At 41.1% G+C, this 26,204-nt stretch overlaps 1 protein-coding gene across 2 annotated transcripts; it reads left to right on the forward strand.

The window, feature by feature from the left end:
• Positions 1–26,179, forward strand: LOC308191997 (lutropin-choriogonadotropic hormone receptor). Of its 2 annotated transcripts, none has more exons than XM_080585017.1 (11): positions 1–210; positions 7,699–7,770; positions 12,202–12,276; positions 13,419–13,493; positions 14,061–14,135; positions 14,225–14,302; positions 14,462–14,590; positions 16,608–16,676; positions 17,502–17,576; positions 18,575–18,760; positions 23,287–26,179. In XM_080585017.1, exons 1-11 carry the CDS (start codon positions 53–55, stop codon positions 24,539–24,541), a joined length of 2,247 nt encoding a protein of 748 aa, XP_080441143.1. In that variant the 5' UTR covers positions 1–52; the 3' UTR covers positions 24,542–26,179. The 2 variants fall into 2 exon arrangements, with proteins under 2 accessions (XP_080441143.1, XP_080441144.1); XM_080585018.1 differs by lacking the exon at positions 14,462–14,590 and adding an exon at positions 21,177–21,257 and having other exon boundaries at positions 6–210.
• Positions 26,180–26,204: the final 25 nt, after the last annotated feature.

The raw sequence follows: 26,204 nt of genomic DNA on the forward strand, positions 1-26,204 counted from the left end.
GGCCGCGGGCTGCGGGCAGAGCGAGGCGCGGAGCGGGCACGGTGCGGCCGGCATGGTGCCCCCACTGCTGCCCCCGCTGCTCCTGCTGCTGCTGCTGCTGCTGCCGCCCGGAGCGGCGGGGGGCCGCTGCCCGCACCGCTGCGCCTGCAGCCAGGCCGCCCTGCGCTGCCCCCCGCCGCCGCCCGGGGCGCGCCCCGCGCCCGCCCGCGCGTAAGTACCGCGGGGTGCGCGCAGGGGGGGCTCGCCCCGCACCGCCTCGCCTCGGGTTTGGGGCTAACCCGCGGGGTCTGAAGGCTGGAGGGGAGCCGGGGGTCTGCGTCCGGGGCGGTGCGGGTCTTTGGGCAGCCTGCAAAAGGTGCAGTGGCGGTGCAGTTGTCTGAACTTGCTGTATTTATCCTCCTCCTATGGCAAAAGCTGGCTTGCGTGTTCCAAAACCAGCCAGAAGAACTTTAAAGGAACTGGATTAAAAGGATGAAATCTGCTCTTAAACCTTCCTTCCGTTCTGTCTTCTTTGTCTTTTTCTTTTTTTTTCCTTTTTTTTTTCTTTTTCTTTTTTTTTTTTCTTCACAAATCTGCCTGTCTTCTCGCAGCCTCTTCTCTCAAAGCTTGTGCAATTCAAAGGCCTCTGTGGTACAGCAGCAAAACCCTAGCGGCACTCGCTTCTGCGATCCAACACACCATCAGCGCGTGTTGCAACTTTCTGAAGTCCGACTCACGGACAAGTCAGTGGCTAATCTGTTCTCAGCCCTAGCAGTCAAAAAGCTGCCGTGAGCTCTGACAGCTCTTGGGCTCTCTGTGAAGAGGTCCGTAGCATCTTTCTGCCTAACGCACCCCTGGGAATTAGGGCAGAATTGTAACAGAAGGGAGTCACAGGGACCCCCTCGCCCCGCTCCGGCACCATGCTCCGAGCTCACAATCTAGCAGAGCAGACCAAATACATGATATTTGTAAGTATTTGAGCATTGTTGTACAGTTTACGAGCCCAATTGCGGCACTTATCTAAACAATCGTGGCGTCAAAATACGGGATTAGAGGAACAACAGATAAGATATTTGCTGTTTCTAGGATTCCTTGGTTGGATTTTTCTTATTGTGCCCCTTTTGGAAACAAAGCCATTGTTTTACATTTTCATCTGATTTGTTTGTAAATTTCATATGTTCTTGAAATTCCCCAGGGATGATGCTGTCCCTGATCTTCTCTTTCCTTTCTCCCTAGCTTGAGAATTGATATGCGCAAGAAATACTAATTTTTGTTACTTTAGAGCCATGTGAATCGTTCCTCCAAAGTCAGTTTTTAGAAACATCTCTGTCCTGAGTTTGTTTCCAACCCATTTCGCTGCGTTACTCTGGTGTCAGAGTAAGCAGAGCCCATGGGTGCTGGAGAAATTCTCCATACCTCTTGCAACAAGTACATTGCTTTCATGGCATTTGTAGCACACACGGAGTGGGCAAGGGATCAGTCACATCCAGGATCCCAGCTGCAGCAGAAGCAGATGAGGAGGGCAGTTTTTGCAGGGCTTTAGTGCATTCATTAGTATGCTGCACATCTGTCTGTAGTCACATCACAGCCCAGAGAGGTTATCAAAAGCTCTAAATGTGTGTGATTTTTCTCTTTCTTTTTTTTTGATTTACTCTTTTTTTTTTCTATCTGTCACTCCAACAAGAAACCACATCCCCACCTCAGTGATCCAGGTTAAGACAGGTAACAGGTCTATGGCCACTTTCAGTTATATTTCACTCGGATCAACAGGGTGGATGATAGACAAAGATAATGGAAGAATTTTTCCCTTTAACCTTTAGTATAACAACTTTGCAATTGTTTGCAGAGTATAACTATTAGGCTGGCTGCAGAAGCCAACTGTACAGTCAGATAAGAGTTCAACCACAATTCTGCTCAGTGCTCCTCTGAAAGAAATATTATATTCAGACATAAAAAAAAAAAAAATCCTCTCTCTTTCAGTCTGCATTTGCAAACGTGTCTAGCTCCTGGAAATGCCCTTTATGTCCAGAAGGGTCTGGCAAAAGGGCCGGATCCCAGCCATCGGCTGCATGTCCTCCTGCTGAATCTGCTCCAGAAGTGCAAGAACGTCAAATGGGACACACTGTCATAGGGCACCCCTCCCCTCTGAGTTAAAATCCCCACCCCACAGTTTAACACTCCCACAGACCAAACACTCACTGCTTAGTAAGTTAATGGGACCCCAGCTAGAAAGCAAAACTCAGTGCGATGTAAATCCCTCCTGCTGCCTATGCCAGGAGTGAGACACCAAGCAAAAGTCACTCCCATGCCACCCACTGTCAGTAGGATGGATGTGACATCACAAATATAACGGGAGAAATCGGGGGCAAATGGTCACCTCACTTAGGTGTGGCCAACAGCTCTCCTGAAAGACTACGCTGTGCCAGCAGCAGCCCAGCACACAATGAGCACCATTACGTATTTTATCATCTCTGCCTTTAAGCTCTCCAGCTGCTGTGGCTTCTGCTTCCACATCCCACTTCAGGCCACATCCAACCTAATTTATACTGAACCTGGAAATACACTACTGAATTTCCATTACTTTGATTTTTTTTTACTTTTTTTTTTAATAGCATACAGTTTATCATACAATTACAAAACAATTTAAAAAAATTAAATAAATTCAGTCTCTAACCATACATGTGTACATGTATTCTGGCTCTTTTTTTTAGTTATTATTCCACCTCCTTTACTTTACTTTCACCTCTTACTTTGATTTTCATACTAGTATTTTCTTATCCACTTGGTTGTTGTTTTTCCCTCTCTTGCTTTTTTGTGGCATGTCTTTTCCAACTTTGTCATTTTCCTAACTCTGTCTTTCCATACTATACCAGTATGTCCTTAGCTCTCTTCTTCCCCTGCCCAGCTCTGTATATGAGAGACAAAGCAAGAGGAAGTTACTTTTATTCCCTCATAGTCACATTTGTACCTGGGTGCACCAGAGTAGTCATGGTATATCATAGAATCAGGAATGGTTTGGGTTGTGAGGGACCTTAAAGATCATCTAGTTCCAAGAATAGTGCTTGCAAGTGCTTGCAATAATTTTGGAAAAAAAATGCTGATCCCTGTTGTTCCAGCACAGTGCCTGGGGTGCCCATGTTCGTACTTTGGTGCCACTGTACCACAGAAACTAGACCTCAGAGAAGTCCTACTTGCTACTACGGTCAGTCAAGAAAATAAACGCCAGTATATAACGCCACTATACCCAAGTAATTCAAGCCCTGATGCTGTAACAATCTGCTTTCAAATGTACTTTCAATATTTTTTTTACAGCTCAAGCATATATCTTGTAGGGAAATTTCAACAGGTTTTATTTACCAGACCTGCCATGTCATATTATCACTGAAAGATTTTTAAAACGATTAGAGTTCCGAAAGGTTGCAGAATTACGTGTTTTATGTGTTTCTGAATTTATCATATTTTTCTCAAGCTCATGTTTTTAATTTGGGCATTAGGCAAACACTAGAGAAACTCCATTATCCAGACACCTCTGTATGCCATGTTGGCTATAGCAGCTATGTGTCTGCTTAGTCTCAGCAGAAAAATAACCTTTAATACACCACTGAAACAAAACATACCTTTTCTTCATTTGAAGCTTCATGGTGCATCTACATCCTTTTGCTTGTTTAAGAAAGTCTAAATGGCCAGGCACCCAACCCCAGCTGTACGTTAATGGGCATTGGATACCGAATACCTTTCTGCCCCTTTGGAAACCTTGTTTCATAGTGAAGTTCACCTTGCTTTGCCGGACTGTGTTCCCCTGCATGCAGGGCTGCTGCATTAGAGCGAGTGGCACATGGTTATTATCAGGCACTTAATCCAAAGTTTTGGGGCAAAAGCTGAGTAAGTAGGCAGTTCTACCATGTCTTCACTGTGGACATACTTGGCTTTTTAAGGATCAACAGTGGAATTCAGTATCAGGAACAAAATGTGTTTGGTAGGAGATAATGTGTCACACATCACAACATGGATAAGAGTACTCTTTGACTGTTCATGTGGTACATCCAGCTCATAGTTCCCATTTCAGGTGGATATTGCCCAATCTACAGGGCTTTAAAAATCAATGTCAATGCTTTACATTGCCCCCAGAATCTGATAAAAATCCTGGGAAAATGGTGGGCTTTCAGTCTTATTTTCAATCAGTCAATACTCTCAATTCTTCTAAGTTCAAGGACACCACAGAATAAAATGTTTGCCACTCTTAGCAAGAATCTACCTTTGTGGCATTACAATTCTGGGTAATCCTACAAAACAGTGATGCAACCATATATCTGCCAACCCAGCTGCAGTAACATTCATACCTATTGCAATGAAAGCCTGTGCTCTTTATGTATTTATTTATTTATTTTTGATGTGCAGCTAAGCACTCTTTTCCAAAGGCCAGTGCCCGTAATGCAGGGATTTTCTTCAGCAGTGTGAGTGAGTTGGGCTTTGAATCCTCTTCAAGAGAACTGCAGGTGGTCGTGTGGTGTTTGGGCACCTAGACCTCCCAAAGCTTCTCTTGGAGCTTGAGTCTATGTGGTAGTGCTGGAGTAGAAGTTTATCTTTTAGCAGATGAAAATTGCAGAGTCGAGTTGATTCTGTTATATCCCAGAATTAATAAAAAAGTATGACAGTGGGTTTATACCAGGGTATCTTTGGAACAGACCACTCCACAAGAATTTTCCAAAGAGCTCTTCAGTGGTACCTCTACATGTTTACAGCAGGGGAAACAGGTGGTTTGCTCTTCGTATGCCTCTCATCATCCCTACTGGTCCTGGTATTCCTATTAACAAGAAGGTAACCATCCTTATGAAAAATCCGCTCTAAATTTATGATTTCAGAACAACAACACAGGAAACAAATGCTGGATGGTATTTTAGGTACCAAGCAAGAAAAGGATTTGGTCAATCTATGCACAATTCCTGTAACTCCCAATGTCATTTGACAGTCTTACATGAATTCAGCCTGGCAATTTCAAACCTTACTGCCTAGAAAACCCAGGTTGATTTACAGACATGCTAGGCACTGCTCAATGCCTAAATGGTTGGCTGTCTCCCCACTCCCTTTTGTACACATTGACTGGATGAAAGTCCCAAGGATGAAATGCCTGTTGATTATCTGAAGTTGCAGTATTGTCAGCCACTGAATGCAAGAAGTGAGTATCCATGAATTGTTGTGTATTAACTACAAAAGAAACATACCAATTTTTCTTAAAAGTACAAAAGTTCATCCTTTAACAACACTCTTTCAAACTGGTGTTCATAAGTTGTATTAAAAATGGACGCAGCCCTCCTTTCAAAGGCTATGGAAGTCGGCTAGTAGCATGGGAAAGTTAGACATATAAAAGCTTTGTAAAACCCACTTTGTTCTTTCTTTCTGTCAAAAGCTTCCCAGCTCGGAGAGACAAATAACTGGTCACATCTGAGTATCACAATCTGAGTGCTATCAGAAAGAAATCAATATTTAATTCCTGCCAGTACCTGCCTGGGTTGCACTGTGTGCTATCAAAAACATCAGTCATGTTCAATAGCAGAGACTTCAGCATAGGAGATAAGGCCTTGCTTTATTCTGGGCTTCAGAAAGAATTAAACGTGCACCAAACAGTCAAAACTCTATTAGCCTAAATGCATGTACACAGTCCGGATTTTGGTGAGCAGCTAACGGATCTTCAAAATGTTTATAGAGTTTAGAAAGAGACATCATATATTTCCCTTTAACACAGGCAGGGTTTGAGATGCAAGCTACAAAGGTAAAGCAGTTAAGAAGAGAGTGAAAACATCTTACACCTTTTTGGTGAATTTAGGATACCTTTACTGACGTGGAACTATCTCTGTGCTACACCAGTATTTTGAAGATTAAGAGATATCTGATTATGAATTGCCTTCTTCCTTTGTTCTAGCTGTTTTGTGAGACCGTCAATGGGATGAGGTAATGTCAATGCAGTTGAGTTCACGGTTTCAGCTATCAAGGTGAACTCACAAGAATTTAAAATATATATATATTTATGTTAAAATACAGAATGGATTAAGTGCTGTCGTGCAGTTTAACTACAGTTAAAGTTACAGCTAAAGTGCTGGTTTATCCCACTTAAATTGAATTCCATAGCTGAGGTAGCTAAGCGAGGAACACTGGTGCCAAAGATTTTCTGCAGGCAGGGGGACAGGCACTGTAGGGGTTTTTGCTTTTTTTGTATGTGTGGACACTCACAAAAAGGTATGTTTTGTTTTCCAAGCAGCTCTAGCTGATGGTACAGCTATAAAGAGGTTCTTGCTGCCAAGGCTACAGACGAGCAATTTCTCAGCTTCTACTTTTTACTTCTTCCCAAAGGTGTTTTCCTGTTGGCTCAGCCTATCGATCCCTGCTGCAGGATTCTCTGCACACTTCTGTCCCTCAAGGGACAAATACATTTCTCAAGACATACGACTTAGCTTCAATTCTGATTTAAGCACAGCTCCTGCACACACACAACACAACCTGCCAGCATATGTCTACAGAGACCAGTATGGCCCAGTCCCAGTGGGGTCAAAAACATACATATTCTTACAACATTGCTATATGGTAGGGAAGCATTGTTATTCCCAGTTTACTGACAGGGAATCATGGTGTAAGAAAACTAAATGATTTGCCAAAGATCATATTGGACTATAGCAAGGAATTGGTGCCAGTCTCCGGAGTACATCTAGATTGGTAATCCCAAGACACAAATGTGTGTGACAGCCTGGCACTATAGTGAACTTTAAGTTCTTAAACATTTTTAACTGTCTTCATATAAAGGATTATGACAACAAAATTAGGAATTTTTTTTTTTTTTGAGAAGCACAGAAACAGTTCAGTCAAAAAACCTTGACAGGGTGTTTTTAAGGATGGGAAACAAATGTCTCTGACTAGATATCTGTAATTAAAAAGCAAAAGAGAGCAAGTATCTGCACAGAGATAGTGTCTTGAAATATGTTAAATATTTTCCTATTGCTATTACCAGGGAGAGTGCGGTCATGGTGGTATAAATTGGCTGCTAAAAGGACTACAATTCAGATGTGGAGTAGGATGGTAAAATACAAATCTACCTCCCACAGCGTCATTAACATCTCAGTGAGAGTAATTAAAAAATTTAAAAAGGAAAGTGCACACTTGCTTTCAATCAGCAAATCATAGTGCTGCAATTTAAAATAAATACATAAAACACATCAGGCCCAATTTGGATCTTTTCTAGCACTTGCACATAGCCAGAGGCTTTCCGATGAATTCATGATGCCACACCACAACGTTACAGCAGTATTATGGAGAGAAAAGCATGGTCCAAAGAATGCAAACAAACACTGTTTCACAGAGGAAGCTTTACATTAAAGCCACATTTTTCTGAGGAAATAGCTCCAGATGGCCTCTAGCTTCATTTGACTGTGAATATAGAAGCCCATTTTCATAAGGCTATATTTTTTTTCTAAAAGTTTATGATTATTATCATAATTTGACCAAGCCAAATCTCAAATTTATGCTGTTAAGGAACTGACACAATAGCCCTCAAATTTGTTTAACTGAAATCAATGGTAAAGGGATCAAGCCCTAGAGGTACAAAGAACTGTAGGCAAAATAAAGTGACTTGAAGCTTTACTGTTTCTATGCACAGTGTACAGTCTGTAAACAAGGAAACCCCATGCCTTACAATCCTTTCCTCCCTCTTTTCTTTTTTTTTTTTTTCAGATCGTTTACTCATCTACCTGTAAAAGTAATCCCATCACATGCATTTGAAGGACTTAGAGATGCCTTCATCATGTAAGTTCACAACATTTTCCATTGACTTTTCCTTAATGTCTTGCTAGAAGTTCTGTCATAAACCTCCATCACAAATAATGTCTTTTTACAATAATGTAAAAATGTGTTGCTAAAAACCACTTTTGGTGAAAAAAACTGCAGGGTAAGAATAAGCTATTTTTATAGGCCAATAATTTCCTATCAGCAGTATGTAAAAGGTTATTTGAAAAGGTATGCTTTTTAACAGTTGTTTAACATCACATAATGAAGCATTAATCATGTCAGAGAGAACTGGATTCAGTTTGATAACTGATGATAGGCACTTTTGATTTGTAGAGGAGATTTCTGTCATAAAATGTTAGTGCTGCAATGATAGCTATGGTATTCTGTGATTATACATTTATGAAATACTCAAATAAGATTTTTTTTGCCGTTACGCACTGCGAGGTAAGCGAGGCAGGGAATCAGTAGGACTGATCCTCTTCTTAGCAGTTACAGTTTACAAGCACTGTAACTTTGCACATGATGCTTCCCCTCCCTTGGCTTTGTATCTGTTTTATATCAAGGACTCCAAGCAGAAGGCTCGGCTGACTAGTCTCACCCTTATTTCTGTCATTATTGCAACCAAAAGATGGCAGGTTTGGGTCTCCATTACTTATTATTTTTTTATTTATCTGCATGGGGTGTTCACTGAAGGACAGCCGACGCCACACCAGTGCAATCCAGAACAGGGGAATGAACTCCCCCAGAATCTAAAAGCAGAAGCACAGGTAATGGTGCTTTCTATTCTAGGTGTGCTTTTTAGAATTATCTTCACCTATAAAAAGCACATAGTTTATCAGCTATTAAAATATACGTTAGATTTACATAATCTGTTATCCAGGAAACAGAGAAAATAGGAAACCCTTTCATGGTGCATTCCTGAAGGCAGACTAGAAGGATGAGGGTAATGCAAACACCTAAATAGACTCAGTTGGTCTGGTTTAGCTTTTAGTGCTCATTGGTTAAACAATTTTGGCCAAATTATAAATTCCTGTGTTTCTGTAACTCTAGCAAGTAGAAAACAAACTAAACTATGTCCCTATCTATTCAACTACAATGAAATATTACAGTACAATCTAATGGCACTGTATTCTTGCATTCACTTACATCTGAACGATTAATGAGACCTTACCATTTTTAGATGGGAGATCAACTTAAATCTAAAAAGGTTCTCCTACCTTTATGATTTGATGCTAAATTTTCCCAAGCTGTATGCATAACCCATTCTTCATAAAGAATGTTTTGTTCACTGACATTTTTTGTTCCATAAGAGAATTTAATTGATTTCTTTGTGTCCTTTTAATACATCTCTCCAAATAAACAGCATAGAAATCAATGTATTTGTCTGATGTAAAGCTATAGAACACTTCATAATTTTATTGAGATTTAGTGTTACTTTGAAAAGTGCATATTTTTAAATTACAAATCTCTAAATCATCTATTCGGCAACTCATCACCAACTGCAAATCAGATGATAAATTATTATCACTGCTATAACTCTCTCAGACATATGTAAACGGGAAGCCAGTGGCAAGTAGGACAGATCTCATGGAAGGAGCATGGGATCTGGGGTTTTATGATTCAGACCCTGAACTTGAAAAATTTTTTTGTTTTAAGTATTACAAGTAGTCACTGATCCCTCCCAGTCCATGAGCTAAGCCCCTGCGTCTCTTAGGATCAGGTGCTCACCAGGCCTCTTGTTTTACATCCATCTTCATTCATGAATAACCATTGCACTATCAAAAATATCAATCTCACTGAATTCTGATTATGGAAAAAAAATCATTAATATTTCTGTAAAAAATATATACATACTTAATATATGATTTCTTGTATACATTCCCCTTTTCTACTACAAATGGAAAAAAATGGTCTAAGGGTTTTTATAGCAACATCAATAAGAACTGTTTTCTTATAATTGCAATTCAAATAAGATAGTTTTCAGGTCTGTGATAATAATGAATCTGATTTTACAGACGTGTTTCAGTTGTTTAGAAAATATTTTTTGTTGTTGTTGACAGAGTATAATCTTAGGTTTAGTTTATGTGCCATACCAGTCAGTTCTGTCAAGAAAAAACATTTTGAAGACCTTTCTCCCACATATGCAGATGAATATATATATATAGAATATATTAATTATGTATTTAATATATAGTTATATAATATATAATAATTATATATTTAACATATAATTAATACATAGAATATATATGCAGAATATAGTACTGGAAAGAAACAGCATTAGAGCTGAATTTGAGTAGCCTCCTAACGCAAAGGAAAGGAAAACATCTTTGTGATGAAATTTGCAGATGCTTACATAGTTGAAGTTGAGAATATTAATAGAACCAGAGGAAAATTCACAACATCTGTAAACAATACATGAAATAATCCAGTACATGTAATTTCTTTTGTTAACAAGAGATTCTAACCCTTGGTGATCTGAAGAAAAATGGGTTGAGGCAGGATTGCATGGGGCAGCCTTTCTCTCTGGCAATCCAAATGGCCTGCGGGAGCCAGCCCCAGAAAAGGGGCCCTCAGCACCCCAACCCTCCTCCTTCCTCCACGTGAGGGCATCTTCCAGGCTGCTCCCAGCACAGCTGCCTTCGGGCCAGTCATGTTGGGCATCACAGAGGCTTGCTGAGGTTTGCTTGGAGCCTCAGCCTTGCTGAGGCTTGCTTGGAGCCACCAAACACCCGTCAATAAAGAACCTTTGCCGATTCTCAGGGGTTGTGTGAGTGCTTCTTTCCCATCCGCTAGCCCTTGTGCGAGAGGTGGCAGCCCTTCTGCACAGAGCCTCGAGGAAGAGCACAAGAGAGGACCCAGCTTCCTTCGGGCTGCTGCATTGGGGTGACAGGAGGAGTCCCCAAGGGCCACCATGTGCCGTTAGCATTTGTTAAAATAGACCAAGGGGTGAAAATAGTAGCGTGTAAGCGATTATAGGTGGCTAATTTCTTATATTAAAAGTGAGTTTCTATATCTGAGTAATTGGTAACGATGGACATGGAGAAGGCTTAGGTACTCAGCAACTTCTTTGCTTCCGTCTGCACTGGTAGACGGGCTTCCCAAGTCTTTCATTTCCCTGAACCCATTAGATGGAGGCTGGAGTATCAAAGTCCCACCCCCTGTAAGTGAAGAGCACATTCGAGACCACCTGATGAATCTAAACAGGTACAAGTCTGTGGGACCTGATGACATGAATACCAGGGTCCTGAGGGAACTGGCTGATGGAGTTCCCAAGCCTCTCTCCACCATAGCTGAAAAGTCCTGGCAGTCAGGTGATGTCTGTGGTGAGTGGAAAAATGGAAACATCATGCCCCTACTCTTCAACAATTAAAGAACTGGACAAAGAGCACTACTCTTCAACAGTTAATTAGGACACATTCCTTCTTAGAAAGAGTGGTCAGGCATTGGGACAGGTTGCCCAGGGAAGTGGTGGAGTCACCGTCCCTGGGGGTGTTCAAGGAAAGGTTGGACATGGTGCTTAGGGACATGGTGTAGTGGGTGACACTGGTGGTAGGGGAATGGTTGGATCAGACAATCTTGAAGATCTTTTCCAACCTTAATTTTTCTATGATTCTACGATATTAAATACATAATATATTGTATATATTATATATATACACAATAATATATATTTATTTATATATAATATAGATGAATCTTAATCTAGCAGGCATTCGGCAAGCATCAAAGAAGTGGATTTATTTTCCCTGTATCCAACATTGGTTATTCTTAACTACATGTATGGAACAGGGGCATTGGTATGTCAAAATTGTATAATGCCTACAAAAACAGTCATGTTGGTCTGTGTAATGATGGAAAAGAGGCACTTGCATTCAATTTCCATGTATGTAATGAAAATGGCACTTAAATCCAAAAATTATTCATAAAGTGCACTGAATGCATATTCATGTATGTGTGTCTCTACATCTGTGGATTAGATGACCATGATCCTGATTTAATAGCAGTCTATGAAGCTCTGTGAACGTTATCTACATCTTTGTCCATGCAAATAAATTCACTAAGTGGAACCAATGGTAGGAGCGAAAGGCTTACAGGCTTGGGCTGACTACTGTGTTCGCATTAGTTCAGCCCTCAGTCACTACCTTACCTACAATTTGCTGAGGAAATGGAGATTGGTTGCTCTGTAGATTCTTATTCCAAATGGTTGGCATAACCTTTTGCCAAGACAGAATAATGCTTCTCTCTCTCAGACCCTGCTGCCTAGGATTTTGGAGGTGAGGCATGGCAATTGCTGCAAAACAAGAATTGGGGTATGCGGGGGGGGGGGGGGGGGGGGGGGGAGGGGGGCAAATAACCATATATAAAAGAAGCAAATACAAAGTGGAAACTTATTTCTGGTATCTCTTCTGTTAATGTATTGCTTTGTGTCTGCCTTTTTCATTACAGTGAAATCTCTCAGAGTGACTCCCTAGAGAGAATAGAATCAAGCGCATTTGACAGCCTTCCTGCTTTGTCTGAAATGTAAGTCTCTGTGAAAAAAAGGCAGCTATGTTGTGATTTAGTATCATCAAGGAGTAAACAGTCTACAGAAAAGTATCCCTGGACCAAATCTTCCTATGTTCCTTCAGCTGATGTTGGATGAGGTCTATGATGACAAATGTTTCCCTCCAAAGTACCATATAAAATAGTGAGCAGTCTGTAAGGTCTAGCCTTGGAGATCTAGATCATGCAAACTGATCCGTGTGTATGAAGTCCTGTTGCTTTCAGTGAACACAATGACAGGATGGGAGCGCTGTGTCTACTTCTACCAGCAGTGTCAAGCTTTCTAAGTGGAGAAATCATTCAAGAAAACAACAGAAGAGAAAAACACTTTCTTTTTGAAGATGCAGTTTTCAAAGCCCTACAGTATTTAAATATGTCTGCTTAGCATGCAGCTCTTCCTTTGAGCTCAGAAATATTACTCAAATGGAACATGTACTGATTTTAAGCTTGATGTCCCTAGCAGAGGCATCTGAGAGAGCGTGTGAGTTAAAGCAATGGTTAGGAGAGTGCTCCAAAATATTTAGTGACATTGGAAACTATACATTTGATTCAATATCTCATTACTGCCTTTTTGCCACAGCATGATCAGCGAGTGGCTTTAAAATGGTGCAGCTGAGTGAGGACAAATTTGTGTGTTTTTTTTCCGCTTATATGTGAATTCCATTGAAGCAAATTACTTGCTCACATGAGCAACAGAAACAGATTTGTCCACCTCTTACTGTGTCTAATTTCCACTAGTATCAATAGGTATAGTTAAGAAATGAAAGATCTGACCTCGTGCATTCACCTACAAGGTATGGATAGCTTGTCATTTACTTGGCTGCCAAAACAAGAAAGTTAAGTAAGACCATTAAGGAGCTACAGGAGACTAACAAGACAGTGTTTGAATCCTGAAGGAGACATTATCTTTTTCTGGCTACCTAACAGTTATAACCTGATTTTGTTATCAATACTGCTTCAAAACGTACTTGTAGCATATTTCTAGAAAGTCTGTTTGAAGCATGAGAATCTTCTGTCACAGTCTGCACGTGTCAGATTCTGACAAGGCCAATTGCTAACGAAATTCAAGTCCCTCCAGGTGTGTAACAATACAACACTGACATATATTTCCCTCATTACAGATTAATTCTGAACACGAAAAATCTGCTGCACATTGAGGACGGAGCATTCAGAAACCTTCCAAGGCTAAAATACTTGTAAGAAAGCATTCTGTTTCTTTTCTGCTTGAGTTCTTCTTTTTTTTTTTTTTTGTGAAGGAATGGACAAACCACAGAAGGCAGTTTAAGGAAAAAAAATAAATTTTTCATGCCTTATGATACACCACAAGTTCGTACATCATATACAATAGTTTTAATGTGCAGTTAACTAATAGTGAGGTTAAATAAATGTAATAAAATAATTAGTGAAACGAACACAAGGTATAGCAGTAACAGACAAAACAACCATGAAGTCTGCCAATTAGTTCTGCTAAGTGTATTTGTAAAGCAAAGTTTTCATTTAGAGATGACACCACACAAAAGGGGTAACTAAAATCTCTTCCTTGCACTTAATGTCAAGAGGTCTATGCTGCTTCTCCAGGATACTGCCTGAGAATGCTACACACAGTTTTTACAGATCTTAAAAACACAGTTGGAGCCTAATTAAAAATTACGATATTTGCCACTCATATTTTAATGCATTGTTAAGCTCATACCTGCAGGATTGGCTTCTCCTTGCATTTTGGCCTGGTAACCTTTTCCCCTGTAAATCATGCTTTTCTCTAGGAGCATTTGTAACACTGGAATAAGAGAATTTCCAGATCTGACACAGATCTTCTCATCAGAAGCTCATTTTATCTTGTAAGTGAAGACCCACCCTAGCCCAGCTGTGAGTCTTTCCATCTCGTTCCTGTATCACTGACAAATAACTTTTTTTTTTCCTCTCAAAGGGAGCTCTGTGATAACTTGCGTATGACAACCATACCGCAAAATGCTTTCCAGGGGATGAACAATGAATCACTGACACTGTGAGTAAAACAATGTTAGATCCAGTTCCTTCCGTGAGGATAATACAGCTGTTTGAGGAGAGTAACTCCGCTTTATAAGAGAGTAACTCCGCTTTATAAGAATCTTGAAATTAAGCCCCGTATGTCTGTATTGTCTTCACACCAAGACTTTCCTTTTAGCAAACTGGATTCAGTGCTACAGCTGCCTGCAAGACAGGTGAGTTTAATGCTGAGATGCTCCGTCCAAGGAAGGCAAAGAGCCGCTGAAAGCCAAGGAGAAAAGTCATCTGCCAGCACAGCAGGAGCCATGTAGGGATTTTGCAGTACCCCGTCCTCACAAAAACTTCCACAATAAATGTAGAAATAGCCCAAATCACGGACTGTACTACTTTTCAGCAGGATGTGGCTGAAATTCAGGGCTGAGGAAGGCCCAGCAGAGCAATAGAGAGCAGCAGCAGGCTGCCTCCTTCACCTTGTAGCACAAACACCAGTCTGGAAGCAAATAACACCAACCTTTGCAGACCAGAGTGATATTTAAAACACAGCATAAATCCAAATGTGGAGCCGTGTCTTGTGACATGGGTGTGCTCCAAAACACCTGCACAATTCTCCATGAATATTTGTTGCTGCAAATGAGCTGGAGCTTGCATGAGCAAGTACTGCAGCTGGCTGGCTTAAGCCCTTCATCAGGCTGATGTGCCAGCACAACAGTAATTTAAACACAAATGTGATGTATTGACCAATACCTTCAGAAAGTGTTAGAAGAACTAAGCATAAATGTGACCGAAGACAACTAACTACTACCTGATGTTAGAGATGAGCAATGGCTTAGTTGAGGGCATCATTTTATCTTATGGGCCGTTTTCCTGTTAGCAAGTTCACAAAATAACTCCAGCAAAATGATGATTCTGTTAATGGTACAAGAAAACAAACATGCTAGAGATGGAGAAAGATGCTTCTTTTTTTTTTTTTACTGCAACCCTAAACTGTATTAAATGGAAGAGAGTCTACCTCACAGCCAGGAAAGAGCTAACAATCATTTTTCTCTTGTTCTTTTGTGATAGGAGAAGAAAAGTATTACCTTATCAGCAGCTTTCTAATTGTAGATCTACACTTTAACTCCACCCCTTGTAATTAACTGCAATTAGCTGAAATAATTCCAATTGTTGCAGCATGGTCTAGTGAAGCACAAGTTATCTGTGAGTGTGTACATTTAGCTTGCAGTAATACTTTGCATTACAAATAGCTAATGTAGGCTTTCCAACTGTTAGTGTTTCATGAGGACACGGAATCAATACTACACATGGTTGTGTTTTTTAAGGAAATCACTAATTTCAGCATCATGCCAAGACAGACTCCTCACATCAAATGTAGCCAGGCACGCTCTACACTTGCAGCTTTTCTTGGGAGCAGGTTCATAGCCCTAGTTTCTGCTCTTCCGAAAACAAGTTGAAAAAAGAACAAGAAAACTTTTGTAGAGATAAAGGATCCTCTATAAACAGCACCACATTTTGTATTAGGACTTAATATTAAAGAAAAAAAAAACATACAAATTATTTTATACAAATGATACTGAAAAAATAAGTTAATATCACAAATGGCTTTTTCTCTGTGAAAACAGACCCACAGATTAGATCTCCTAATGAAGGAAAGTAGCCAGATTTTAGGTACAGCAGGGTCCAGCCATTTGGTACCTGGCCCCGGAGTGGGAATCAAAAACCCAGGGCTGGCAGCAAGTGTCCCTGTGCAGTGCAGAGAACAGTGAGGTTTCCACAGCACTGTTCTGGTCTGGCAGCACTACTTCGGGTAACTCGCTGACTGCTGGATGATGCATCACCCACCCCTGTTTCTCTGCAAAGCTCTCACTTGGGCTGCTGGAAGATTGGTCTGTCCATAGAGGATCCGCAATCCAGCAGTACCCTCTGGGCTTTACATGAGCTTTCCGTCTGACACTTCTCTGACTCTTGCAGCTTTGCATCTTTACCTACTTAAACCACAAAATCCAGGTCTTCTGCCTGTAGGTTGTTGTCTTTGTGCCAAGGGTTTACCTGGAATAATGTCTTGATTCTGGGTCTCATTCCAAGGTGGGCACCATGCTCCTTGCTCTTAAACACCTGAACAGGAAGGCACGTAGGGAACTTAAGCTTCAATTTTATGTTAATTTCAGAGCTAATGGCAGTCATGCCATAGTTACCTATATTCTTTATAAACCAGACCCTGTAATCCTTAAAATGAATACAGTGTTAAGTTTTGAAATCCGTAGTACAATAACATAATCTCATCTTTTCCCAAATATTTTTCCTTACACATTTTTCTTAATCTTCAGCAAACTGTATAAAAATGGATTTGAAGATATCCACAGCCATGCCTTCAATGGGACCAAGCTGAATCAACTGTGAGTATGTTTCCCCTCCTCGGCAATTTAAAGAGCCATAGAATTGTACAAGAACCCAAGTTGGAAGGGACCTCGGAGATCATCTTGTCCAACCTTTCATAGTAAAAGCAGGGCCTAGACAAGATTGTCTAACTCTTTGTCTAGCTGAACCTTAGAAGTTCAACTAAACCTTACTATTTTAGATAATAGTAGATTAGTAGATTATTAGATAATAGCTCAAATGCAGTCACAAGCTCTTCATTCATCTTAACTGCCTGTCTTAAATTTCATGATACCCATTAGAAAAGTCAATATATCAGTGTCATTGAGACTCAGTTGTCAATCCTGTGCCATTTACTGCTTTTCCTGAAACACTATCCCTTAGAAAGCTGCAGTTTTTATGAGAAAAACTCTTATTTTTTTAAGTAAAATTTAATAAATTCCTAAATTTAGCAGCAGCAGTGGAAAGCTTGAACCTGTAGACCAGACTCAGGAAGCTGCATCTTACACCTGGAAATGTCAGTAGTTTTAAAATCAGTTGCACACACCCTGGGACTAGCCTCATGGTTTTGGCAATTTTTTTGTTGTATTTTTGTACACTGCTGCTGCAGTGAAGGAACCAGAATGGCTGTTCCTGGTTTAAGTCAGAAGAAATTGGAAATGATCAGAATTAAGTGTAGACGGTAACAGTCTGATGGCATCAGTGGAGGGAAGGTTGGAGGTATACGAATGCACAACCACCACTGTGACAGGAGGAAGGATTGAGAGGAAATAGATGAGAAGAAATAATGGCAATAGAAGTTATTTCAAAATACAGATGTAAAGACTTGATGTTTCATTCCACAGAATTCTGAAGGACAACAGAAACCTCAAACGGATACACAACGATGCCCTGAGAGGGGCCACGGGGCCAGATGTCCTGTAAGCATCAAACCCCTCTTTTATCTAGTTGCGTAGATGTCCCCCATTAACTGTGCTTTGCTAAGTGGACTACATACTTGATCTGATACCCTCTGTGTGTAAAATGGAAACATATCAATAAGACAGCATGAAATTGCAGGGCAGAAGACTCAGTCAGCACCACAACAAACACTTATCAGACGGTTTTAGCCTTGGCCTCTGCCCCATAGGGATTTGGGTGGCTTTAGTTATATTTGTGTCAGATCCTACTGATCCTCTCTCTGTGTGTCTATCCTGACATTACTAAGTAACTTCTATTTTGGTAGGATGTGAATGTTTTTACAATGTATTATTTTAGAATTTGGTTATAAAAGTGAATGAGTTGATCACATGCTATAAGCCAGTGCTGAATAAAACATATCCTTCTCATGCTTTATTAGTCGAGTACATACTAGAGGGCTGCACTGGCTGAAGCAACATGCAATAACACCCAACAGGTGGCTCTGTAAATAGCTCTCTCCACATATGCCATTGCATTCCTCTTATTGGTGACTTGCAGTTCAGAGCTTTACTAGCATCACTCACGTAATTGTAGCTTTTTTTCCCTGTTTAATGGCCTTACTCTGACAGTGTTCAGTCATGTAACAGGCGTTTTCTCATGCAAGCAAGCAGCCCCTCTGAAGTTACTCTAAGCCAAACTACTGACGTTTGTCTTCGCAAGAATGGGAGACTCTTTTGTGTGTTTTGGTTATTAACCATTTAATTAAAACATCTAGAACAAGGCCTGACATGGTAGGTTTTGATTTCCAGCAGGATAAAGCCAGCCTCATGCCTGTCGGGGACTGCTGGGTTGCAGGGAAACACACTGCCGTATCACACCCTACATCTCTGAGATGGATATTGGGTGGCTTTGTGGATGTAGGCCTTCATGAAAAAACTGAGTCACTGCTATCTATCTTCACACTTTGGTGGCGCTTTTATCTGTATGAAAAGAAACAAGAGTGCTCTCTGTTTTGTAGGGATATTTCTTCAACGGCACTGGAGTCCCTGCCTAGTTACGGGCTCGAGGCCATTCAGGTCCTAAATGCAACATCATCATACTCACTGAAGAGGCTGCCAACTCTGGATAAGTTCAGCAGTCTTCTGGAAGCTGTTCTAACATATCCCAGCCACTGCTGCGCTTTTCGAAACCTGAGGACAGAAAAGTAAGTCCAAATAGCACACTGTTCTGCAGGACTTCAGAAACTCCAAAATGGCAGTCCTGCTTTGTATAGCTGGCAGGGTTGGATTATCCTTGCTCCAGAGGCAAGGAAGCTGTGGAATGTAGCAAGGCCTCACTCCAAACAGCAGATCCCTAAGTCCAGGAGAGGCATTTCTACTCCTGTTATTGGAGAAATATGTTTCATCCATGATCTGCCAGCAGGGACATTACTCTAAGTCTGCTGAAAGCTTGTATTTTTCTTGATACCTCAGTAAAAAAAAGCCTTCTGGCAGTTGGAAGATACACTACCATCAAGAGCACTTTGTCCTAAAAAAAGAAAAAAGAAAAAAAAACCTGCAGCCTTTAGCTATGCAGTTTATTTAATGCAGGTACCAAGATGATCTTGTAGAAAAGGCAAGCTTTCAGTTTCTCACTGAAATAAGGACCTGACACAAGCCAGCAGAAAGAAGCTACACTCAGCTTAGTACCGGGCCTTTCAGATGACAGTAGACAGCATGGTTCTCCCTACTTCACTGCTGGAAACTGTGGCACAGAGAGCATTTCCCATCCACTAATTTGGCACAGTCAATTTGAGACAACTGGAGTTAAATTTTCAGCATTTTTGCTTCAAAGAAATCAACTCTCAGTTGGCTGTAGTCAGCCAAAGCAACTCCAAATGAGTTGAGTTGAAGACGTGAGGATTCCACGATTCTCACCTATCCCCACATGAAGTCTGCAGTAAAGACGTACCGAGCAGCCCTTTGTGGTGTGCCTGATTAGCGTGACCTGCAGATGGTCACATCAGGGCTGCGTTGCAAGGACAGGAACTGAATCCAAATCTTCAGGGTAAAATTAGGGGTAATGCTATGCTTTCTCCTTATTTTAATAAGTGGTTTCCGCTTCTGCAAGAATAAAGCAAAGATCCTATAGTCAAGTGTTTCCATCGCTACCAAATGCTGATTCAGTCCCTGTGCAAGTCTCTCAGTGTGTTGTACGCAGAGGCAACTCTGGGACAAAAAATGTTTTATTCATTCTGACTTTAAAATTACCATTGCACATATGCGAAAAGGGACCAAAGTAAAGTTGCAAAGATAACTGTGTTTCTCATGTTTATTAATTTTCAGATGCTTGGCCTTGTAACATATCATCATGCTCTATAAAAATAGAGGTGCTCTAGGAAGTCACTTTCTTATATTCAGGGACTGTTTTCGTAAGTCAACTTTGAAAATTCAAACCTGCAAATCAGGAAACTAGGCTGTGCTCCTAACTGGCATCAAAAGTGTTCAGGTGACTGCTGATGTGTTACATATCTGCACAGCCTTGACCTCTGGAAAAACTCATACAAGCAACAGGCTATTATTTTCTATGTCGTCTGCAGCTATAAAGGAATGAGAGGCACATCTCTGTTTTCCTTGTTATTTACTGCTGACAGCAGGAGACCACAGAGACTGAGACCTTCCAGTTTAACCAGGGAAGACTCTTCTTGTGGTTATGTATTCTTAAGACTGTGCAATGCAGCCTGTTTCTGTCTCCTTCTAACCCCTTCCCTTGCCCTGAACTCTATATGCGTTCATCCTGTCTCATGCATTTTTACTACCCCTGCCCGTTCCTTCATATCCCATTCTTTACCACCTGTGGACTGCACTGTGTTAGCAGTGAGACATGGTGACAAGGTCTTAAGTATATCTGACCTCGCAAACAGGTCCGCCTAAGTCACAGACATCAGGCAAATGAAGTCCTCACACCAAATATTCTTGGGATTTCTGGGCTGAATGGGGGAAAACACAACCGGCTATAACATATCTTCAAAAAATTGCAGGAAAAGCAACTTATTTGTAAGCATCACATTTGGACTAAGAATGGTATCTTAAAACATTATTTCTTTTGTTACATATAACACTTTCTGGAAGTTTCCACGTGCTTGATTCTCTTAAGGCTACACAGTAGAGTACTGGGCCCATAACTTTAAAAGCCTCAAAACCAGAGATTTTGCCAAGTATGTGGTCTCTCAATTTGTTCTTTTCAAAGTAAGCTTCCAAGCATTTCTTAGCAGATGCACTTTAGAAGCAGCCTAACTGCTGCTGTTTGTACTGGTGGAGAAAGTGGCCCATTGCCATACAGTATATCATAAGGCAAAACATTTCTGTTACTTACAGCTCGTGTTATTTCACTACAAGGAGTAAATCATAAACAATAAACAAGCTGAAAGACCATCCCTTATACCCCCAATGAGTTATTGCCCACTGTCACAACATTTTAGACCTTCCCCTCCCTGCTTTCAGAGATCTGCATGAATGTCTCCACTGTGTGAGCCCAATTCCAGTTTACCTTACATGTCTATGAAGATCAATTGCAAGGAAGATGAGAATTAGGCCAAGATCCAGACTGAAACTCACCTTTCTTTTCCATCCTTGTTTCAGACAAAATTCCTTGCTTTCCATTTTTGACAACTTCTCCAAACAGTGTGAAAGCACAATGAGGAAACCAACTAGGGAAATATTGTAAGTACCGCTCTGCATACAGAAGCTGGAAATAGCAAATTCGGACCCTCCCCTCCTGCCACTCGTGTTTTTTCTAGAACAGCATGTTTTTTTCTTTCCATTTCAGTCACCCTTACAAGTTGCACAATGGTAATTTTACTATCATTAAACCAAAATTTGTGATTTTGATGTTCAAAAGGGTAAAAAAAAAAAAAAAAAAAAAAAAAAACATGATTTCATGGGCTTTACTCTCTCCAGCTTCTCTTCTAAATTCTTGAAAGGCCATCGAAACACTGATTAAATATTTAACAAAGTTAAGGGCCTACTTGGAGACTTTTCAGTCCCAGAGATAATTGTAGGGTTGTTTGATCCGAAGAAAAGCTGCCATTGTTAATACTTCTTGTCTATCTATAGAATAATTAGAAGATTGCACATCATCATTTGGGCCATAGATTTTCATGGTACAAAAAGAGTCCCTGAGTTAGAAGTTTGGGTAAGCCCATGCAATTTGTTTACCTCTTCTAAATGTGTCTTTCCATATCATCATAGTTCTGTATGACCAGCATCCAGTGGGACAGGGAGAAAGGCAAACATCAAAACTGTTGTGTTGGCTGTGTTGGATGTAATAAGCACTAAAAACAGTATTTCATAGACAAGTTTACTGACTGTGGAACTACCCATCCCTCTCCTGCTAAATGGGAGACCTTGGGACTTCTCTTTAGCCCTAACATGGGGTCAGATCATTGCAAAGTCTTGAAAAACAAAATGCCAACACATCCAATACAGCTGAAATGTGATTGCTCCATGGGGATAGAGATTTCCTTGGACAGTATCTCATTTGCTGATTGGTGAGTCTTCCTACACTTGCTGTTGGGTTTTGTTCAGTCCTTTGTAAAGCCACAGCTGCAGCACGTTTACATGGACTCTCAGAGAATCACAATTATTTTTAATTAATAAGTAAATTCAAACATATTTCCCACTCTTCCAGTTTAAGCCAGGCAAGTAAAAGCAAGACATGGAGCATTTTTTCATGTAAGGAAAGAAGAGGTAGGATAACAAGATTGGGAACATATTTACCCAGCATGAATAGTTGAAAAGTGGCCCAGCTTCATTTGCCAGTTAAGACCCTGCTCCAGAAAAATAGTTTAACTTACAGGCTTCAGTAGATGCAGAAGTTTAAGCTTGAATCTAAGTTGTCCCAAACCTACGAATTTTACAAAGAGTTGTTCTCGGTGGAGATGCTTTCCAGGTCTCACATTGCAGACTGAGTGTTTGTCCACCAAACACTCATGGTTAGGATGACTGGGGAGTTGTGAAATCAATAGCTGTTCTGGCTGGGAATCAGAAGGAATGGTGCTTACTTTTAAAATTTACCTTCTTTGGAAGGCTTATCCCCACACTATTGATGACCTAGAGATTAGAGATCTGTTTTAAACACCTAAAGATGTTTATAGTTAGGCATTTTTCCAGTCTAGACTTCATATATTCCTAGCTATTGACATACTACTCTATCTTGTTAACCATGCAGAGCTGCTAATCCTCAGTTTATAATACTGTCATCAAATTCCTCAACACTTCCAAAGCCATACATAGTCTCAGGACTTTGTTGAGTAAGTACATTTCCTAAGAGAGGCAAAGGAGCAGAACTAATATCCTTATGTTATTTTAGTTTGGTTCTTTAACTATCTGATAAAGCTTTATGCATCAAGCCTATAGTCCATCAATAGAAGTGCTCCTATCATTTGAACTGCACTCTACTGGCATCATGAGAAAGATGGCTCAATTACAGGGCAATCAAGATAAAATACTTACAAACTGGTAAATTGTATAAGAAAGCATTCCTATGGATGTAACCATGACTTCTGTGGCTCTCCAAATATGCTACCTAAACTAAAGGCATCCTTACAGGGCTTCATTGTATGTAAATATCCTGTAGAAACAAGTCTAGGAAGTGTTTTAAAACAACTCATTTGTTGTATTTTTATAAAAGAGTGTGAGCAACATGTAACAAACAGTTCACTTCTATTTGGGGGGGTTGTTATTTTAATAGCTACAGAGATGACTCTTACAACACATCGCTGTGGTCAGCAGAAAAGAACATGTACGCGCTTGCAGCAGATGAAGAAACTTTTCCTTACAGCTACTCAGACATGTTTGATGATAGTGAAATGACCGGCTTTGAGTTTGAGTATGACTTTTGTCAGCCTAAGATACTGACGTGCACTCCAGAACCAGACGCGTTTAATCCCTGTGAAGACATCCTGGGGTACAGCTTCCTCAGGGTTCTCATCTGGTTCATAAACATCCTCGCCATTGCTGGCAATTTCACTGTGCTCCTCGTCCTCATAACCAGCCATTACAAGCTCACGGTTCCCCGCTTCCTCATGTGCAACCTCTCCTTTGCTGACTTTTGCATGGGACTCTACTTGCTGCTCATCGCTTCGGTCGATGCCCAGACGAGCGGCCAGTACTACAACCACGCCATAGACTGGCAAACCGGCAGCGGCTGCAGTACTGCTGGCTTCTTCACCGTCTTTGCGAGCGAGCTGTCCGTCTACACGCTGACGGTGATCACCATCGAGAGATGGCACACAATCACCTACGCCATGCAGCTGGACCGCAAGCTGCGGCTGCGGCACGCTGTGCCGATCATGCTTGGTGGCTGGGTATTCTCCATCCTGATTGCGGTGCTGCCGCTGCTGGGGGTCAGCAGCTACATGAAGGTCAGCATTTGTTTGCCCATGGATATCGAAACGGGTCTTTCCCAAGCCTACATACTCCTCATCTTGGTGCTCAATGTTGTAGCCTTCATTGTCATTTGTGCTTGTTACATCAAGATATACATAGCTGTCCAGAACCCGGAGCTGGTAGCTGCCAATAAAGATACCAAAGTTGCCAAGAGAATGGCCATACTCATCTTCACGGATTTCACCTGCATGGCCCCTATTTCCTTCTTTGCCATCTCCGCTGCCTTTAAGGTGCCTCTCATCACAGTGACAAACTCCAAGATCTTGTTGGTTTTATTTTACCCGGTCAACTCCTGCGCAAACCCGTTTCTGTACGCGATTTTCACCAAAGCGTTTCAAAGGGATTTCTTTCTGCTGATGAGCAAGCTTGGCTGCTGTAAGAGCCGAGCGGAGCTTTACCGGATGAACTATTTCTCTGCTTACGCCTCCAACTGCAAAAATGGCAGCTCAGCCGCAGGCCCCAGCAAGGCCTCACAAGCACTGCTGTTTCTGTCAGCACTAGAAAAGCCGTACAAGACACGGCGCCCTACAAAGAAAAGTCAGCTGGAGCACCAGTAGATGCAGCACCTCACAGTGCTGGCTGTAATTATTTCAGTGACCAGGGATTATCTTACAGTATCTTAAACATCTCACAATAAATAAAAACACAAGTCAATAATTCTTATGCAACAACGCTGTTCTGAGGTTCAAAGCGGTATTTTCCCTTTTCTTCTGCTGTAATGATAGGTATGGAAGGTGATTATTAGGTGAAACACTGCTTCAGGGGAACTGGGGGAGTCCAGTAGTCAAGGTGCTCTTGAAGTTAATGTGTACTGCAGTGACTGCAGTCTGCCTCCCTTCTTTCCAGATCTGCTTCCCTGTGGTATTTAAAGCCTGTCTGCTACCTTTTGTGCCTTCTTTTTCTACTACTATTAGCTATGCTGGCATTGTTGGGTTAAAGAAAGGGCACTAGACTAGATGCCTCCCTTCATTTCATCAACAGAAACTTCCAATTACACAGCCACATACACCCAGTTAAAGAACAGCATTCATCAAGCAGCGTTGTAAAGATGTCACCAAGGAGGAGTTGACCTGCTGAACCTCTGTTACTAGCAATTTCACAGATTACATTAGATCTCAGTTAGAGCTTGTAAGTCATTTACTTTAAAATAAAATAAAAAATAACCCATATGCAGCCATGCATGATCTGGAAATTGAAAGTGATGCAATAGCTGCAGAACACCAAGTACTGTATTTTGTATATCATACATACACACATATGAATTACATAAACTGTGAAGGCCCCCTCTCAGCAGCAGGATAGCTGCTGCCTGCACAGGCAAATAGCTGCTGCTTGTTTTCTCTCCAGGGGCAATCTCATGGATTATTTACATCTGCCCCCCCTTCAGCGTCACTGGTGCCAGTGGCATTCAGGATGCTCTGGGGACTCCTCAGCACTCACATTCCAACCCCATTCCCAGCTGATAAATAGTTACTTTTCAGTGACTGTTTTTCCATTGAAATGTTTTTTCATTTTCCACCACGCATTGTCTGATGCTAAGGAGATCCAGATTTGTGGCTGCATTCCTAATTCGAATAAGAATCGAGCATTCCTTTGTTACTGCAGCATTACAAAGGGGCTTAGTTACGGGCTCCACAAGGAAAGCTCACAGTTCTGTGGACAGAAAGAGATGCAATAGCTGCAGAGGCTGCAGCTCAAGCCTCTTCTTGGGTTACTTATTCTTGACAGATTGGATTCACTTTCTCTAATAGGAGGAGTGTATTACAGTGTCAGCAAACCAATCTGCTAGCTTGAGACCTGCATATGGCAGTTTGCTTCACAGAAGGTAAAGTAAATGTGTTTTATCTGGGCTTGTAATCAAAGTTTTAGTGTCTTAGATCACATTCTGTAGATGAGACCCACAATACCTGAAGGCAGATCCCCAGATGGTATAATATGCACCTCCCCTGCAGTCAGCAGAAAAATGCAGCACCGTAAGGTCTGCACTTACACCAGAACAGACCCAGTCCAACAGCTCTTGATGGCCACTGAAGGTGTAGACTGTGATGTGTAAGAAAATGTGTTTGTTATGATCACTTTAAACCCCTTACATTTTCTTTCAAGTCTGTGACAGCAACAGTATGAAAGTCTGTGTTCCAAAGCGTACCTCTTGTTGCCACAACACAGCACTGCAAATTAAATTTGCTTCACATCAATGACAGTGATTCTTCGTGGTATTGA

This window comes from Anser brachyrhynchus, assembly GCF_964034855.1.
Source record: "Anser brachyrhynchus genome assembly, chromosome: 3".
NCBI classification, from domain to species: Eukaryota; Metazoa; Chordata; class Aves; order Anseriformes; family Anatidae; genus Anser; species Anser brachyrhynchus.